At 48.2% G+C, this 18332-nt stretch overlaps 1 protein-coding gene across 8 annotated transcripts in view; it reads left to right on the top strand.

Annotated features, from left to right (window-relative positions):
• The window catches only part of P4HA2 (prolyl 4-hydroxylase subunit alpha 2), a 38767-nt gene extending 22401 nt beyond the window's left edge, over positions 1-16366 (top strand). For 6 of the 8 annotated variants that reach the window (XM_059698322.1, XM_059698323.1, XM_059698321.1 and 3 more), the window contains 7 exons: positions 3591-3661; positions 3883-3982; positions 8043-8096; positions 8880-8945; positions 11118-11186; positions 11599-11695; positions 15905-16366. In XM_059698322.1, coding sequence (XP_059554305.1) covers positions 3591-3661; positions 3883-3982; positions 8043-8096; positions 8880-8945; positions 11118-11186; positions 11599-11695; positions 15905-15975 — 528 coding nt within the window. In that variant the 3' untranslated portion in view covers positions 15976-16366. Of the gene's footprint in view, positions 1-3590; positions 3662-3882; positions 3983-8042; positions 8097-8770; positions 8831-8879; positions 8946-11117; positions 11187-11598; positions 11696-15904 lie in introns of all 8 variants that reach the window. The other 2 variants (XM_059698328.1, XM_059698327.1) reach the window with 2 other exon arrangements.
• Positions 16367-18332: the final 1966 nt, after the last annotated feature.

The following is an 18332-nucleotide window of genomic DNA, read 5'->3' as shown; positions in this document are numbered from 1 at the left end:
TAAACTGTTGATTGCATATTTCATAGTAAGAGCTAATATTGACCGAGTTCTTAAGTGTGGCAGGCCCTGTCCTAAGTGCTTAGGCCTGTTAAGCAGGCTGTGTCCTTATGTCCCTCTTCCCCACGTGGAAACCGAGACTTGTGCAGGTCACAGCATGTCACTGAACTTATTTCTTATTCTTCTTTTGGTTTTCAGCTGATTCTCTTGGGTTGTTCAGATAGTAGCATCACCTGCAACTTAGAAAAATGTTGTCTTCTTCTTAATATTTATAGTTCTTCTGTTTTCAATGCCTTAGTGAGCTGCCCAGAACTTGTGGAGCACTGAAATAAGAGGCATCCTTGTCTTGTAACTAACTGGAGATTCTTCTGGTATTTCACTGCTAAGTATGCAGTTGGCTGTTAGTTTTGTACATATGTCATCATATTATAAAGTTACTTCTCTATTTCTAGTTCATAAGAGATTTGCTTCCATTTGATATCTTTCAAAGAGAACTGCTTGCTGCCATATCCCCACCACTCCCCTGTCACTGGTCAGGAGGAGGGAGGACTCAGCTGGACCTACTGCTGCTCTGCTCCTAATAGAATTGTAGTGGCCAAGAGGCAGCCAAGGGTCCTGTCCCGCACCCTGGACCTCATGTTGAGTGACCTTGATTTGGGGGTACTAGTGTCAGTTGTATCATAGATGTGGCCAAGGGAGGGTCTAGCCCAGGGGTCCTCAAACGTTTTAAACAGGGGGCCAGTTCACTGTCCCTCAGACCGTTGGAGGGCCGGACTATAGTTTAAAAAAAAACTATGAACAAATTCCTGTGCACACTGCACATATCTTATTTTGAAGTAAAAAAACAAAACAGGAACAATACAATATTTGTATTTGCATGTGGCCCGCGGGGCCGTAGTTTGAGGACCCCTGGTCTAGCCAGTATGCGTGGAGAATGGGGACCTCCCCCCTCCCACTTTGCACTCCCCACATCAGCTCCAAAGTCCTCCAAGGAAGTAAAACACTTTCCTGTGTCAGAATCTCCTGAGAAATTCCTCACATGTTCCTTAGACCCAGGCAGTGAAACACTTGTGTGTGTGTGTGTGTGTGTGTGTATGTGTGTGTGTGTGTAACGGGGTGCACGCTTGCATGTGTGTGGCAGGGGCAGTGGAGGGGATGTTGAGAAAACTTGTCTTTGAACAGAAGCCATGTGAAGAGCCAAACACGCTGACCTCTCCTTTTCCGGAGCCTGTGGGGGACAGATGCTGTGCTGGCTTTGAAGTGGGGCCGGCGAGCTTAACTTGGCCGGTGGGGAACGCTTGGCAGCTGCCTGGGAGTCCCCAGCCTGTTTTCAAAATAGCCCTGTCTGTCCTCGGGAGCAGAGCACAGCTGCCCAGGTCTCTGTGGGTGTCAGGCCAGCAGTGAGGCTCCGATGCTTGGATGGGGCCTAGCTGCCCCACAGTTGTCATCAGGGAGGAGCCGTAGGCAGGCGCTCAGGGAAGCCCTCGGTCCGGGTGCTCTGGTCGTCTTACTAGCACATGCTAGGGCAGCAGAGTGTCCAGGTTGGTTGATTGCACCTCCTGACCACCTCTGGGCCATCTGCTCCTCTCCATCCCTTCTGCTACCCCTGCCCAGACTACCATCATCTCTTGCCCTCACTTCTGCCTTGACTTCCCCACTGGCCTCCTTGTTCCCACTGTGGTCCCTCCTGCTCAACTTTCCTCGAGGTGTCCACGGGGATCCTTCTTACATTCAGACTGTGAGTGTCCCACCCTGTATAAAAGCCTTCCCTGTTTGTTATTTGCCACAAGGTCACATCTAGACTCAGCCCCCCCACCACTCCCCCCCCCACACACTTGCCTCTGTAGCCTATTCTCTTATGTCTAACTTATCGCCCACAGACATAGTGCCACAGCCATTTTCATCCCTGGCCCTCCGCACTGCCGTTCCTTCCTTCTCCCTGTGATGCTCCCCCACTTGGCTAACTCCTGCTCACCCTTCAGGTCTCAGCTACACGATCCCCTCCTGCAGGAAACCATTCTTGACCCTGCAGACTGGGCTCCCACTGACATTAAGCATGCCCCCCCCCCCAGCTCTTCCCGTGCTGGGCTGCACTTACCCAGCTAGTGTTCTGCCTTCCTCACTTGACTGAGTTGCAGGAGGGCAGGGGCCACGTGTTCGGCACCCAGCATAGTGCCAAGCATGCAGTAGGCACTCATTAGGTGCTTATGGAGACGAAGGGGAAGTGCTGTTGGGGTGGGATATCTGGGTCTGTGGTCCCACCCGTGTGAGTTCGTTAGGACAGCCTACAGCTGAAGCACTGGGGGCTGGCTCTCAGCAGCAGGTCCTTCCTGGGAGTCTATCGCTGCGCCTTCTGCCGGGGCTCTTGTTCCAGCATCTAGAAGGGTTCAGGAATCTGGAGAAGGCTGCGCGTAGATTAAATAGGAGTCCAGAGACGAAAGATATTTTGAAAGGCATTTGGGGGTCAGAGGAGCTTAGCTAAAAGGAAACTAAGATCTAAGTTTTTCTCATCACAGGACCCCATGCCTTTTATTAATACAATTTGTCCTGAGGCGAGGCAGAGAAATATACTTCAAAGGGTATACACAAGCATTGTCAGAACGGGGGTGGGGGGGTGGGGAGGTGGAATTAGCCTACGGCTGTTCAGGTGTTTGGCCAGTAGGAGGCAATAACATGTAGATTAAGATGCCCTGAGCTGATCTGGCAGCAAACAATCAATTTAATATATCCTATTCAGGCTTGGGGAAATGCCCTCAGCCATTCCCAACAGGTGACTACATGTATGACTCAGCCCTTGTTGAGCCCCCAAGTTCCATCAACCTTTTGATGAAACTCTTGCAATTATGACATGCTAGAATTGGCTTCTGTCCCCTGTCTATGGAGACTGGGGAGAGATGAGGTAGGTGAGGGCTGTGCGTGTGTGTGGCGTGTACATGTGTGCATGTGAGGTGTATATGTGAGGTGGCTGCTTCCAGGCAGCAGTTCACTTATGTCCCAATTCTATCATTTGACCTTTTGAGACTTTACCTAAGGGGGTGGGATCCGTGCCGCCTGTATGTGCTCCTGCAGCAGTGGGAGCCAGTGTAAGCTGGGGCAGCAAGAGACTGTTTAGGTAGGTTTGGCAGAAGAGGCCACTGAGGTTCAGCAGGACTGTGGGCTTGACCAGGTTGAGAGGAGCAGGCAAGGCTGAGGCACAGGGATGCTGGCACAGTCTGAATGGCAGGAGCAGCCACGCGCAGGCTGTGCTCAGGCAGGGGTGGTACGGGGGCCTGTGAGAAAGGGGGTTGTCTGGGAAGATGGATGAATGGACAGGCCGACTCCATAGGCGTAACTGCAGACAGCACCGACCTGGGTGAAAACAAGGGTGGGTGGGGACTGAGCAGGGCAGTGGCCAGGGTCTGACAGCAGAGCAGAAATGTGGAAGCTCCAGACTTCTGCACTGGCCTCTTGCGGGATCATGGGGACCTCGGCTAGAGCCATTGCCTGCGAAGCTTCTTCCCTCACTGGCCTGACTGGCAGATCTGGTCCCAGTCTCCCCAGGAGAACACTCAAGGCAAAGAAGGATAAATCTCTCCTCTCTTCCTGCCTTCCAGCTTGCACGAGCCACTGTTCGTGATCCCAAGACAGGCGTCCTCACTGTTGCCAGCTACAGGGTTTCCAAAAGGTCAGCAAAGGTGATGGTGGCAGGGTGACTGTTCAGGCCCCACCTCCAGGGCCTCCCAGGCCCTACCCAGGGATTCCTTGAGGGAGGGTGGCTTGGCTTGTCCTACCTGTCCAACCCCTCCCCGCGTAGAGCACTCACCCATGCTGCCTCTGGGGGGAGAGTGCAGGACCTCACCTAAGCCTGTCTTCCCTTCCTCTCTTTCTCGCCCTCCTTTGCCTTAGCTCCTGGCTGGAGGAGGACGATGATCCCGTTGTGGCTCGAGTGAACCGTCGGATGCAGCACATCACAGGGCTAACAGTAAAGACTGCAGAATTGTTGCAGGTATGGCTGGTCCCTGGGACCTTGGATTGGGTGGGGGTATTCCTGGATACATGGGCTCCCAAGGTGCCCAGGGCCAGGCTTAGGGAGGCCTGTCCAATAAACTGTATGACTGCAGAATGCTGTGACTATGGAGTGACATCACACGGGGAAGCCAGAATTAAGCGTGCCTACGGCATTCAACAGTTAACATTCAGCAAATGTCGATTATCTTCTATGTGACTAGGAGCTAGAGGCCAGGGGTGGGCCTGGCAGGCCCATTCATGTCTTCTCAAATACAGAAGCTGAAACCCTGAGTTGTCCCAGGGACACCTCTAAGAGAGCTATGAATACCTTCAGAGGGCATGGTGCTGAGTTCCAGTCAAAGGTCCTTGGAGGTAAAGTGTTCTGTGGGATATTGATAGAAGCGAGCGACCCGGACCAGTTGGCTGGTGAAGGTGGAGTGCTTTTCTCTTAAGTGCGCGCTGTGGAGCCCTGGCTCCCTGCCCATTGCCACGGTGATTGTGAAGACACATGGCAGCACTGTGCTGGGAAGTTTTGGGTGAAGCTCCTAATAATGAAACCTCAGTCTATTGAGTTCAAGTCAGCACTGGCCATCTCCGGAACATCGGAACCTGTGGGTGCTGTTGTATAGTGATGGCCTGAGACACTGTCAGAGAAATTTCACTGGCATTTTTCTCGAATCGCCTGGATCTGTTTGGCCAGAGCTTCTACATGTTTAAGGATCTCACTCTTTACCTGTAGGCTTGACATTAGGGTCTGGTCAGCCAGAGAGCCTATTAGACTAACTGAAGATCGTTTGGAAAAGATTCTCTGAACTTGTGCCTGGACACACCCAAGCAAATTCATTCATATTTTCTCTCTCTCTCTCAGCAATTAGAAAAACAAATTTGAAGGTCATCTTCATGGATATGTGTGAAATCAACTGCACTTTTTAAAAATATGTATATTTTTTATTGATTTTAGAGAGGAAAGGGGGGGGGGAGATCAATGTGAGAGAGAAACATCGATCAGTTGCCTCCCATACACACCCTGACTGGAGACCGAACACACAACCTGGGCATGTGCCCTGACCGGGAATTGAACTGTCAGCCTTTTGGCGTACAGGGCGACACAACCAGCTGAGCCACCCAGCCAGGGCGAGGCACCATGTTTGTTTGCTTTGTCTTTCCGTGCTGTCTTGGCACTTCCATTGCCAGCCAGCAGTGTTTCAAGCTTTGACCCTACATGGTCTGGGGGACAGGAACCTGCCTTCAGCATCTGTCTCTAAGTGCTTATTCCACGGGGACCACTTGCAGTGTCATACATGCACGCAGGGTCCTTGTGGAATGCTGCAGGCTTCTGGAAAGGAACTGGTTCCTCTTCTACTTGTTGACACTTTTTCAGCTGTAGTTGATGTGTCCTCACTACAGCTGAAGTGAAGCGGTTTTGTTGTGAATTGGATGAGGGCCCAAAGGAGGAAGAGAGGCTACGCTGCTAGAATTCTCTGCGATTGAAGACACTTCTAACTCAACATCTCAGCCTCACCAAAAAAGGGATTTCTAACTAAAAAAAAAAAAATGATTTCAGAAAGGAAGGGAGAGGGAGAGAGAGATAGAGACATCAGCGATGAGAATCATTGATCGTCTGCCTCCTGTACACTCCACACTGAGGACTGAGCCTGCAACCCAGGCATGTGCCCTGACCGGGAATTGAACCGTGACCTCCTGATTCATAAGTTGACGTTCAACCACTGAGCCATGCCTGCTGGGCTCTAACTTTATTTTTGTGTGTGTCTTCACTCTGATCTCTGCATCATAAAAACCCTGATCTTTCAAATGACTAACTCTCTAAAGCAGTGGTTCTCAACCTTCTGGCCCTTTAAATACAGTTCCTCATGTTGTGACTCAACCATAAAATTATTTTCGTTGCTACTTCATAACTGTAATGTTGCTACTGTTATGAATCGTAATGTAAATACAGTGGGGCCTTGACTTACGAGTGTCCCGACTAACGAGTTTTTTGAGATACAAGCCGTCTCTCGGCCAATTTTTTGCCTTGAGTTGCAAGCTAAAATTCGGGTTATGAGCCAGCTTCAGATACCCCACCGCTAGTTGGCGCAGCGAATGTCACAGTGAACGCCATAATATCAGCCCAGCATCACGTGTCTCACTCGTTCACAATTGATTTGACATACGAGTAATTTGAGTTACGAGCTCCATCACAGAACGAATTAAACTCGTAAGTCAAGACCCCACTGTATCTGATATGCAGGATGGTCTTAGGCGACCCCTGTGAAAGGGTCATTCAACCGCCAAAGGGGTCGCGACCCACAGGTTGAGAATCGCTGCTCTAAAGGTTCAAATGAATACCTCCTCACAGGAATCAGTTTTGATGTGCAGTTGCTTGTTATTAAAGTACGTGTCTGGGGACCAGAGTTTGACCAGACCATGAATCTGATTGCGGCAAATCCAGAAGTTTCCATGACACTTGCACTATTTGGGAACAGTATTAGATAGTGTAGGGACAGTAGCTGCAGCACCATGATCAAATGTGGTTCCCCAACTGTTAAAAGATAAGCCGGCCAGAGCAATGCAGCTTCTCTCACTCCCTGGGATCCGAACATGTGTGCACTCCACCCAGTAAGGGGGAGTGTTGGAAAATACAGTCTGCTCTGCAGCTCCAGCGACAAGCAGTGATGGGATTTTCCCGCATGCAGTGGCACGGTGATCACAGTCATGTTTAAAATTTTCTCCTAAGGTCTCGATTAGAGTGGATCCACAGAAAAAGCATGTATACTGTCACTTCGGCAACTGCTCTAGCATTTCCCTCCTTAGAAGCACCTCTAGCCTTCCGGCCACCTGTTGATCCAGGCCTCCTGACCAACAACCGGGTGGCCAGATGTTTAGACTATGGGGATCTTGAAGGCCGAAGCAGTGGGTGACAGCATTTTTTCATCCCCTGATTCTTCATATCAAAGTTTTTATTTTTGTGTCGACTGAAAATCATGCTGCCCAAATTCTGCACTTCATTCTATTAGACAGATATTGTTTATGCTGCAAAAGGAGGATTCTCTCTTGTAAAGTCCACCCTCCCGGCCCTCCCCCGGGTCTAAGGGCCTCCGTTGTTGCTAACTAGGCAGCATTTTCCACCTGACGGTTGAAATCGCCGAGAATACACTAAAAGTACCAATTTTCTGAGGCCTAATAACTGAGCCCACAGGCTTTTCGGGTTTCAGTAAGACACAGTAGCCAAGTGTTCCCAGAAGGACTTTGATGGTGCCACTTGATTGACCAGCTTTCATACTGAATATATCTCCTGAAGCTAAAATAACTGTTGTGATTTAGGACTTACATTGTGCTGATAAACTATTCACAAAGGCATTTACTGTTTCTCATCCCAGTAATGACACCTAGTGGTTGCTGAGCGAGGTGGCTCAGGTCCTGTTCCAGGCCCAGGCTCCTGCAGGGGGCACGGAGGTCGGGCAGCAGCTCTGGCCACCTGCAGCTGGCCGCCCATGTGCTGCTCCTTCGCTTGGAGGCAGAGTACTCCATGCAGCGGACAGCTGCGGGATGGAGGAATATGCCCCGCCATGGGCATGGTGACAGACGTGGCAGGAGCAGTGCCAGGCACTGAGAAGCTCCCAAACTAGTATTGAAAAAAAAATCCCAGTCTTGAGTTTGTTGTTGGCTTTCCTCTGAATTACCTTCTCATTATCTCCCAAACAAGGCTTGGGCCGGGGCCTGTCTCAAGGGCTCCCTCTGCTGTCACCTGCGTGTCCCTGCAGGGCAGGAGCTTCTCCACAGTGGCCACATGCAGGTGGCTCATGTTCTCTTTGGGAAACGACAATTTGTGCTGCAGCCTTACTCTCCCTCTAGCCGTAGACATGTTTGCAGCCTTTGCTCTGCCCGTGCTGGCCGGGCATAGTTACCTTCTACCTTAGAGGGGCTGGTCTTGGGGGTTCTGGTTTTGGGGGTTCAGGTGGTTCTAGTTGTGACCTGGGAAGATCGTACCCCTGGGGACATGGGCTGTTTTGGGGCTGTTCATGTTGCTGACGAGGCTCAACGTTGTTATGTCCCACCAGGTTGCTAATTACGGAATGGGAGGACAGTACGAGCCACACTTTGACTTCTCTAGGGTAAGGCCCAACTCACCGGTGCTTTCAGAGGGACCTGTTCCAGCTGGTTTGAGAAGGCTGGGGCTTCTAGAAGCACTTCAGCCTCCGCATCAGGCTCCCCCCGCCTCACCAGGGCCAACTCTTTGTTATTGGAGAAGCCCAAGTCGGGAACCAGGGGCCTGCAGAGCCCAGTGCAGCCTGGCTGCTCCCCCTGGGATGTGGGGAGTGTTCTTCCTGCCCATCCCTGTCATTCTCTGCCCTGACTGTCCAGCAGAGGACCTCACTAGGTCTCTGCAAAAGCTGATCCTGCCCCCTCCCCCGTGCCCTCCCAGAGTTTACCTGGCAGTCTTAGCCCATGGTCTAGGGCAGGGGTCCTCAAACTTTTTAAACAGGGGGCCAGTTCACTGTCCCTCAGACCGTTGGAGGGCCGGATTATAGTTTTAAAAAAACAAACTATGAACAAATTCCTATGCACACTGCACATATTTTGAAGTAAAAAAACAAAACGGGAACAAATACAATATTTGTATTTGCATGTGGCCCGCGGGCCGTAGTTTGAGGACCCCTGGTCTAGGGCTAGGCTGATGGGTGGAACGCACACTTATTACCTTCCCCGACCCTTTTGGCCCCACTGGGGGGCGGGGTGGTGGGTGAAGTCAGTTGCAAACTTGGGTGAAAGTTGTTGTTTGTTGCAGCGACCTTTTGACAGCGGCCTCAAAACAGAGGGGAATAGGTTAGCGACGTTTCTTAACTATGTAAGTATCGGGTCCAGGCCCGCCTGTTTACTCTCACTTAATTTTATAGAACGATGAGCAAGATGTTTTCAAGCATTTAGGGACGGGGAACCGTGTGGCCACATTCTTAAACTACGTGAGTATGATGTGTGTGGTGTGTGAGCCTTAAGAGGAGTCTGGGTCCAAAAAGCTCTTATATCCACTCCTGTCAGGGCTGATACCACCAGCGTTGCTCAGAGGCTGGGCCCATCTTGGCTGGAGTAGAGAGTTGGCCTTTGTTTATCTATGGGCACCCCCCTGACCCCCAAGACCTTCACATCCCTGGCTTCTTTTTTGTTTGTTTGTTAATCCTCGCCTGAGGATATTTTTCCATTGATTTTTGGAGAGAGTGGAAGAGAGAGGGAAAGACAGAGAGAAACATCAATGTGAGAGAAACACATTGATTGGTTGCCTCCTGCATGAGCTCCAGCCAGGGCCCAGGCCAGGGAGGAGCCTGCAACCAAGATACGTGCTCTTGACCGGAATCGAACCCGGGACCCTTTGGTCCGCAGGCCAACGCTCTATCCACTGAGCCAAACTGGCTAGGGCCCTGGCTCCTTTTCGATGGGCCCAGTGCTAGTCTGGAATTTTGGGGTGGGTGCCCCCAAAGTTCCCTCCTTGGCAGCAGAGTGAGGAAGTCGCCGTGAAGTGCTTAGATGAAAGCTGCCTTTGTTTCCCCAAACTTGGTGTCCTGTCTCCCACAGGCTGCTTGTGCCCCAGCCTCAGGCCGTTGGGTTTTCCTCACATGAGCAACAGTTTCCGGCCCCCGCTGCTGAGAGGGCTGGCCCTAACGAGGCATAGAAACTGTCAAGAAATTCAGAGATAGATGCCTGTGTCCGTATGTTCCTCTGGTTTCTCATTTACGTTTTTATTGTGTGGCTTTTATGTGCTGGGGACTGCCTTGAACACGCTGTGGGCAGGACATAAGTGGTCTCGCTTGTAAGGCTGACGGTCTAATACAAGGCTTACTTTACACAGAGGAGAGGTCATTGTTTCATTGCCATGGCGACAAGTGCTTTGAAGACAGTAGCTCCGGGTTGGTGCTCAGAGAAGGCCTCCCTTGGGAAGTAACATGTCAATATTGAGACTTGAAGGTTGAGTGGAAAATAGTTGGCGGAACTTGGTTCCTGGCCGAGGAGAGAGTGTGTGGAGACCTGGAGGAGGGAAGGAGTGTGGGATGTTGGAAAAATAGAACAAGGCTGGTGGCTTGGAGGCATGAGTTGATAGTGGCTAGAGGGAGAGGCTGGGAGACTGACAGGGACTTCGGGTTCTAGAGAAGAGTCTGGATTGGATCCCCAGGGCTGTGACCATCAGGGGTTTTCATGTTATTCATTTCCCCTGTCTGTCGAGTGCCCTTCAGTCTGTCTGGTATGTGTCCTGTGGAAATATTTATTAGCTGCGAATGCTGTTACATTCTGAGCAAAAACTTGAAGTGAGAGAGCCAGACGAGAAAGAAGTGGTGCTTTGGGCGTGAGTCGAGGCACACGTTGTGGGCATGGGTGCAGCCTCCCTTCCATGGAATTGGTGTTCTGGTTAGTTTGAGGTCTCACCATGGGAGAAAGCAGGGCCTCTCCCTACTGTCCCACCCAGAGGCCCGGGGAAGGTGCGTGTCTAACTAGAGCAAGTTTTAGAGGCCACAGTGGGGACCACCGATGGTGTTGGAAGCATCGGGGAGCTCCTGGTCAGGGTAGCTCATGGGTGTAGTGGCTTAGGCAAGGCCCAGGCCTAATGGGGATGCAAGGAGTGGAGGTCAGGCAGGCATTTTTCTGAGATTTAGATTGTTACCCTCTGAGGACAGCTGGGATGTGAGTCTCCCCTACAGCTCTTGCGTGCCCATGGCATTGAGACTGTCCTGATGAACTGTACAGATTAAGCCAGTGGTTCTCAACCTTCTGGCCCTTTAAATACAGTTCCTCATGTTGTGACCCAACCATAAAATTATTTTCGTTGCTACTTCATAGCTGTAATGTTGCTACTGTTATGAATCGTCATGTAAATATCTGATATGCAGGATGGTCTTAGGTGACCCCTGTGAAAGGGTCGTTCGGCTGCCCAAGGGGTCGCGACCCACAGGTTGAGAACCGCTGGATTAAGCCGTGTTTAGGGAAAAGCTTTCCTTAGCTGAAGGGCTGGCCGTGGAGCAGAGCCCCCAAGCCCTGTTGCTCATGTCCAGAGGAGGCTGATCTGCACACCTCGTCGTGTCCTTCGTGGCTCAGTTGCTCTGAAATCCTTGGGTAGAAGGGCCAACCTCTATGCCTTGTATTCCCAGATGAGCGATGTAGAAGCTGGTGGTGCCACCGTCTTTCCTGATCTGGGGGCTGCAATTTGGCCTAAGAAGGTAAGTTCTGGTTCTTATGGCTCTGATGTCGAAGCCGGGCTTTATGTTCCTCAGTCCCGTTCCCTGGCCTGCTTGACTCTCACTGGGAGGGGCCTTAGCCCCTTCTTGCCTAACTCTGACCTTGTGGCCTCAGCTTCCATCTGGGGAGAAGGGATAAGGAGGGAGGTCCCTTAGGGGCAGATAGGTTTGCAGGCACCCACCCCCCCCCACCCCTCACTCCCCGCCCTCCCCCCTGTGAAGGGTAGGTGCTTTCTGGGGAACTTTTCTCTCGTTGGAGTCCCAGAGCCCTGTCTCCCTGTACAGAGGAAAGAGAGGGTGTGTCTGCTCAGGGAGGGGCTTTGGGGTGCTCAGAGTCAGGTTCTCCAGCCCAGTCTCTAAGGATGTTGTCTGATAGGCTGTTTCTTTTTCCCAGGGCACAGCAGTATTCTGGTACAACCTCTTGCGGAGTGGGGAAGGTGACTACCGAACGAGACACGCAGCTTGCCCCGTGCTTGTGGGCTGCAAGTGGGGTGAGTGGCTTAAGGAGTGGTGCTGGCCTTGGTGGCCTCGGTGGGCTTTAGTGGTTGTCCTTAGACTCTGAGCCGGGAGACAACTGCTGCCAGAGTTTCACAAAGCCATACTGTCCGCCTTTTGAGTTTTCTCCCCGCCATTATATCAAGAGTATATTAGGGGAACTTACAATACAAGGCATGTCTTGGGCAGAAAGAAGCAGGAGCCAGGGTGTGTGGTTGGGTTTTTTTTTTGTTAGTTTGTTGTGTGTATTTTTGGTGGTTTTTTTTTTTTAATCCTGCTGATAGTCCCTCCCAACCATTCAGCTGGGTTTGTGCCAAGACAACTATTTGAGGCCACTCTCAGAGATGCCAAGAGAGCCGAGGGATCTCTGAGAAAGAATAGCTAGACAAGCATCAGAGGTCCAGGATGGCACCCCAGAGCGATGGACGCTGGCAAGGGTTCAGAGGGGGCCCTGGAGGACAACTGGAATCAAAGTGGGGAAGGGGTGTCCCAGGCAAGCAAGGCATGCGGGACAAGGCACAGGCTAAAACCAGCACCAAAGGTGTGGGAACTGGCTTCCTTTGTCACTTGGATAAGGGGAGGCCTATGGCACAGGGACCAAGAGATGAGGCTGGAGGCTGGGACCAAACCGCAGAGGCTGAAGCTTGAGCAAGCAGCTGTGGTGAGCCATGGAGATGCTTGAACCAGCGTGTGACAGGAAGTGATCAGAAAGAGATGAGTTTATAGCCTTCCTGGGGAGTTTTGGAGATAGTGACAGGTTCACAGAAAATTGAACAAATGAAAATGAAAATCGAGGCAATTGCTGACCAGGGGGGAAAAAGTTGCACAAGAAAGGAAATATATGCCCTAACCGGTTTGGCTCAGTGGATACAGCGTCAGCCTGTGGACTCAAGGGTCCCAGGTTCAATTCTGGTCAAGGGCATGTACCTTGGTTGCGGGCACATCCCCAGTAGAGAGTGTGCAGGAGGCAGCTGATTGATGTTTCTCTCTCATCGATGTTTCTAACTCTCTATCCCTCTCCCTTCCTCTCTGTAAAAAATCAATAAAATATATTTAAAAAAGGAAAAAAAAAAGAAAGGAAATATAAGTATAATCTATTAGGTGGCTCATGTGTGAGCAATATTTACATGATATAACAATGTAAATACTGAATATTAATGCAACTAAAACCTGTGATTTAATTATATTAAGTATTTAGGAGGTAATAAGTATGTGTTTTAGAGGTAATATAAAAGAATTTTTTTTTATATATATATATATTTTTTTTAATTAAATCTTTATTGTTCAGATTATTACATTTGTTCCTTCCCCCCCCCCATAACTCCCCTCCTCCCAGTTCCCGCCCCACCCTCCGCCCTCACTCCCCACCCACTGTCCTCATCCATAGGTGCACGATTTTTGTCCAGTCTCTTCCCACATCTCCCACACCCCTTTCCCCCCCAAGAATAGTCAGTCCATTCCCTTTCTATGTCCCTGATTCTATTATAATCAACAGTTCATTCTGTTCATCAGATTATTTATTCACTTGATTCTTAGATTCACTTGTTGATAGATGCATATTTGTTGTTCATAATTTGTATCTTTACCTTTTTCTTCCTCTTCCTCTTCTTAAAGGATACCTTTCAGCATTTCATATAATCCTGGTTTGGTGGTGATGAACTCCTTTAGCTTTTCCTTATCTGTGAAGCTCTTTATCTGACCTTCAATTCTGAATGATAGCTTTGCTGGATAAAGTAATCTTGGTTGTAGGTTCTTGGTATTCATCACTTTGAATATTTCTTGCCACTCCCTTCTGGCCTGCAAAGTTTCTGTTGAGAAATCAGCTGACAGTCGTATGGGTATTCCCTTGTAGGTAACTGAGTTTCTTTCTCTTGCTGTTTTTAAGATTCTCTCTTTATCTTTTGCTCTTGGCATTTTAATGATGATGTGTCTTGGTGTGGTCCTCTTTGGATTCCTTTTGTTTGGGGTTCTCCGCGCTTCTTGGACCTGTAAGTCCATTTCTTTCACCAGGTGGGGGAAGTTTTCTGTCATTATTTCTTCAAATAGGTTTTCAATATCTTGGTCTCTCTCATCTTCTGGCACCCCTATAATTCTGATGTTGGTACGCTTGAAGCTGTCCCAGAGGCTCCTTACACTATCCTCGCATTTTTGGATTCTTTTTTCATTTTGCTTTTCCAGTTGGGTGTTTTTTGCTTCCTCGCATTTCAAATCATTGACTTGATTCTTGCGCTCCTCTGGTCTGCTGTCGGGCGTCTGTATAATATTCGTTATTTCAGTCCGTGTGTGCTTAATTTCTAGTTGGTTCCCCAATATAAGATCGAGGGTCTTATTAGTTTTCGTGTAGATCTCATTAAGTTTATCGGCAGCTTCTAAACAGTTCTTGAGAGACCTTAAAAGTGTGGTTCTGAACTCTATATCTTCCATTGACAATTTTGTCCTGTTTCTTTGTCTCCGCATTTTGTTATGCTTCCTTGGTGCACCCCCTAGTGGTCTTTGTTCGCAGTCTTATAGATAAATCTTGATTGTTGTAGCTAATCCCAGGGAGGGTTTGACCTCCAGGCCAAGTGGCTATGAGAATCAGCTGTGTCAGCAGTGAGAGAACTTCTGTCCTCTAGGGAGGTGCTAATCTAGCCTTTGCCTGAGGCTATCCGGCAAATGCCTCTGTGCAGGGCTTGGGCGGGGCGGGTCGCACAGGATCAACAGGGTGGGCCGGAGAGAGCAGTTATGGCGGCTCTCAGTCCTGTCCCCAGGGGTTCTGCCTCTCTGAGTCCCAGCACCCGCTGCAAAGCTCGGAGAGAAAGCTGCACTCGCTCTGACCGAAGCCAGACAGTCCCGCTTCTCCCGTTTGAGTCTGGGTCCCTAAAGACTCGCCTGTATCTGGAGCTCAGAGTCTGCGACTCCCTCCCGATTGAAAACGCCAACCTCGCCCTCCGCCGCCAGCCCGCTTCGCGCACTCCGCACCTCAGAATTTGACTTCAGCACTGCGCCACCTCTGAGTGTCCGTATGCGTTTCTCTTTCCTCCTAGTTGTAGGACTTCCACTCAGCCAGCGTTCCTGTAGAGGTAATATAAAAGAATTTTAAAATTGAAAGTCAAGAAATAGCACTGTAAGCATGTTATTTAGAAAAATGAGGATAAATATCAGAAGACAAGTAAAGAAGTTGAATGACTAATGGAAGGGGGGATTAGTAGTGGGAAGGGGTAGGAAGGAGATTGCTGTTTATCATTATAAGCTTTGTAGACAACTTGATTTTTAAAAAATATATTTTTACTGATTTCAGAGAGGGAGAGAAAGAGAAAACATCAATGATGAGAGATGATCATTGATCGGTTGCCTCCTGTACGTCCCCTACTGGAAACTGAGTTTGCAACCTGGGCATGTGCCCTAACCAGGTATCGAACAATGACCTCCTGGTTCATAGGTTGATGCTCAACCACTGAGCCACAACCGCTGGGCAATAATTTGATTTTTTTAAACCAAGTACCTGTATTACCTTACGTTAACATATTTAAAATGCTCTACGTATTCTGTAGTGCATTGGAGTAAGTTTGTTGTATTCACTGTGAAAGAAAGAGACTGTGTTGAGAAATGAAATCATGGTTCATGCAAATTTGAGACACAGCTTTAGCTGACCGTGTGGCTACGCACAGCACACTTATGGGATCCGCTGGCACACAGCTCCTGAGGTTGACATCCAGGCCCTCCACCATCTTGACATGCTTCCTCTCCCTGTTCTCCTACCTCTCAGTTCCTACCCACCAATTTTCAATAATATCAAGTTGGCTGGGGTCCTTATCACACACCAGAGTGATTCAAACCTTGATGTCTTTCTCAGCTTGTTCTCACTTCCTGGACCCCCTTGATATAGGAACCATCATGGTCTGTCCATCTTCTTCCCTGGATAACTCCTATTCAGCTTCATGCCCAGCTCTGTGGTCTCCTTCCCTCATATGGTTAAATGCCCTTTGGCTCTGTTTCTATGGCAACCTTACACACATGTAACTTCTGTCACTGACAGACTTTTGTACAATGATCTGTTTATACATATGTCTTCCTCACTAGCTCCTGAGTAACTTGATACCTGAGACCATGTCATACATCTGAATCGCGGGTCCAGTGTAGGATTCATCCTGAAGGAGTCATTAATTTGGGGGGGGGGCTGACCTAACCAATAGGATTGTAACATAGTTTTTATCTGTTCACAGTCTCCAATAAGTGGTTCCATGAACGAGGACAGGAGTTCTTGAGGCCATGTGGATCAACAGAAGTTGACTGACATCCTTGTCTGCCCATCCTCTTCCTGGTCCCACAGCCTTTTGTCTTCAAGTTCAACGTGACAAACACCTTTGTTCCAGCCCCTGTCAGGCGGGTCTTTGGAGAAGTGAATGTCTGCTGGAGCAGACCAAGAGAATAGGGGAAAGTCCTGGGTGACCTCCGTCCCAGCCTTTCTGGTCACCCTGTGCCATCTCGGGTCAGAGTGGATGCAGCAGAGTCAGGCTGTCTGGCACCTAGCAAGGTGCCTTTGTACCTCAGATGCTTTAGGTGTGAGATGTTTCAGTGAACCAAAGTTCTGATACCTTGTTTACATGTTTGTTTTTATGCATTTCTATTAATGTGGTTTTAACCAAAAAAAAATAAAATAAAATGTCCCTGCCAGAAGCCTTAAAGAGCCTTATTTGGAGTATTTTTTTAGACATGGGAGCTTTTATCAAGTTCACTATTTCCTATGCCTCTCCTCTGTGGAGGTAGAATCTGGGTAATAAGTACTTTAGTGGCAAAACCCTGACCTTGAGTACTAGATCTGGTGTCAACACTTACATCTCCTCCAAGCTTCAGTGTCCTTTCTCACCAGGAGTGAATGAGAGTTCTTGTTCTCCCAACCTTCTCCAATATCTGGTATTGTCAGACTTTTGAATTTTAATCAGCTTGTTACTTGCATAGTATTAATTTTAACATGATTGTTAATGACATTGAACACCTTTTTTGTATGTTTATTAGTCCTTAGGTTTCTTTAAGTGTCTATTCACGTCTTTTTCTTAGTGATTCGTAGGAATTTTTAATATATTATGGACACAAGCTCTTTCTTGGTTATATGTTTTGCAAATTATATATTTTTTCTAGTTTGTCTTTTTATTCTTAGTTCTTTTGACGAATAGTTCTTAATTTTTATGTCAAATTATCAAGTTTTCCCTTTTTGATTTATGCTTTTTATGTCTTGTTTAAGAAATTCTCCCGTACCCTAAGATCATGAAAATATTTCCTGTATTCTTTTCTAAAAGCATTATAATGTTGTCTTTTTCATTTTTGAATTTAATTCACCTGAGTTTTATTTTTGTATGTTGTATGAAGTACAGGGGTCTTCTTACAAAATTATTTTTGCATACTTTATTAGGATAGGATTGGCTTATGCTGAAGGAATAAAGTAACCCCTAAGTCTCAGTGGCTTAATATATAAAACTATGTCTCATGTAAAAAAATCACTGGGTTTTTGCCCGGCTGGTGTGGCTCAGTGGTTGAGCGTTGACCCATTAACCAAGAGGTCACTGGTTAGATTCCCAGTCAGGGCACATGCCTGGGTTGTGGGATCAATCCCCAGTAGGGGGCATGCAGGAGGCAGCTGATCCATGATGTTTCTCTCTCATCAATGTTTCTCTCTCTCTCTATCCCTTTCCCTTCTTCTTCTCTTCTAAAAATCAATCAGAACATTTTTTTTTTTTTAATCAATGGGTTTAGGGCAATTGCTACCTACCTACTGCCATCTAATTTTCATCTAGTGCTTTCCATTTGCAGTACCTATAAGGAAGTCAGCTGGTAAGGAAATCCGGTGTTAAGTTTCATTTGAAGTAGTTTTAAGCAGCATATGGTTATCAATAATTCATTGTATAAAATCAGAATTGAGTTTGGGTCCTCTAAAACTGATTCACAAATTTTTCTTAGTTCAATCTTACCCAAATTTGCAAGTGTTAGATAGTACAAGGGTCTCAAGGTCTGGGTGATTCTTACTAAGTCCTATTCTGGCTAGATGAACTTGACTCTAACCACAATTGATAAGTTTAGCCAATGCAAAGAAGAAATCAACATGTAAGTAAACACATAATGTCTGTAAGCAATGACTAAGCCTTCCTTCAAGGAGATAGAGCTTTGGTTGTGAATCCAGTCTGCTTTACTTGACAATCACAACTTGTTCTTTTTAAAAATATATATATTTTATAGATTTTCTACAGGGAGCAAGGGAGAGGGATAGAGAGTTAGAAACATTGATGAGAGAGAAACATCGACAGGCTGCCTCCTGCACACTCCCCACTGGGGATGTGCCTGCAACCAAGGTACATGCCCTTGACCGGAATCGAACCTGGGACCCTTTAATCCGCTGGCTGACGCTCTATCCACTGAGCCAAACCGGTTAGGGCACAACTTGTTCTTTTTAATATATATATTTTTAATTGATTTCAGAGAGAGGGAGGGAGGGATAGAAACATCAATGATGAGAGAGAATTATTTATTGGCAGCTGGGGATGGAACCTGCAACCTGGGTATGTGCCCTGACTGGAATGCAACCATGACCTGGTTCACAGGTTCACGCTCAACCATTGAACCACACACTGTGGGCACAACTTGTTATTAAATAGAACA

The sequence above is a fragment of the Myotis daubentonii genome, chromosome 5 (genome assembly GCF_963259705.1).
Source record: "Myotis daubentonii chromosome 5, mMyoDau2.1, whole genome shotgun sequence".
In the NCBI taxonomy this organism is placed as follows: Eukaryota; Metazoa; Chordata; class Mammalia; order Chiroptera; family Vespertilionidae; genus Myotis; species Myotis daubentonii.
Note: the sequence above shows the minus strand (reverse complement) of the source record. Positions and strands in the feature narration are given on the sequence as shown.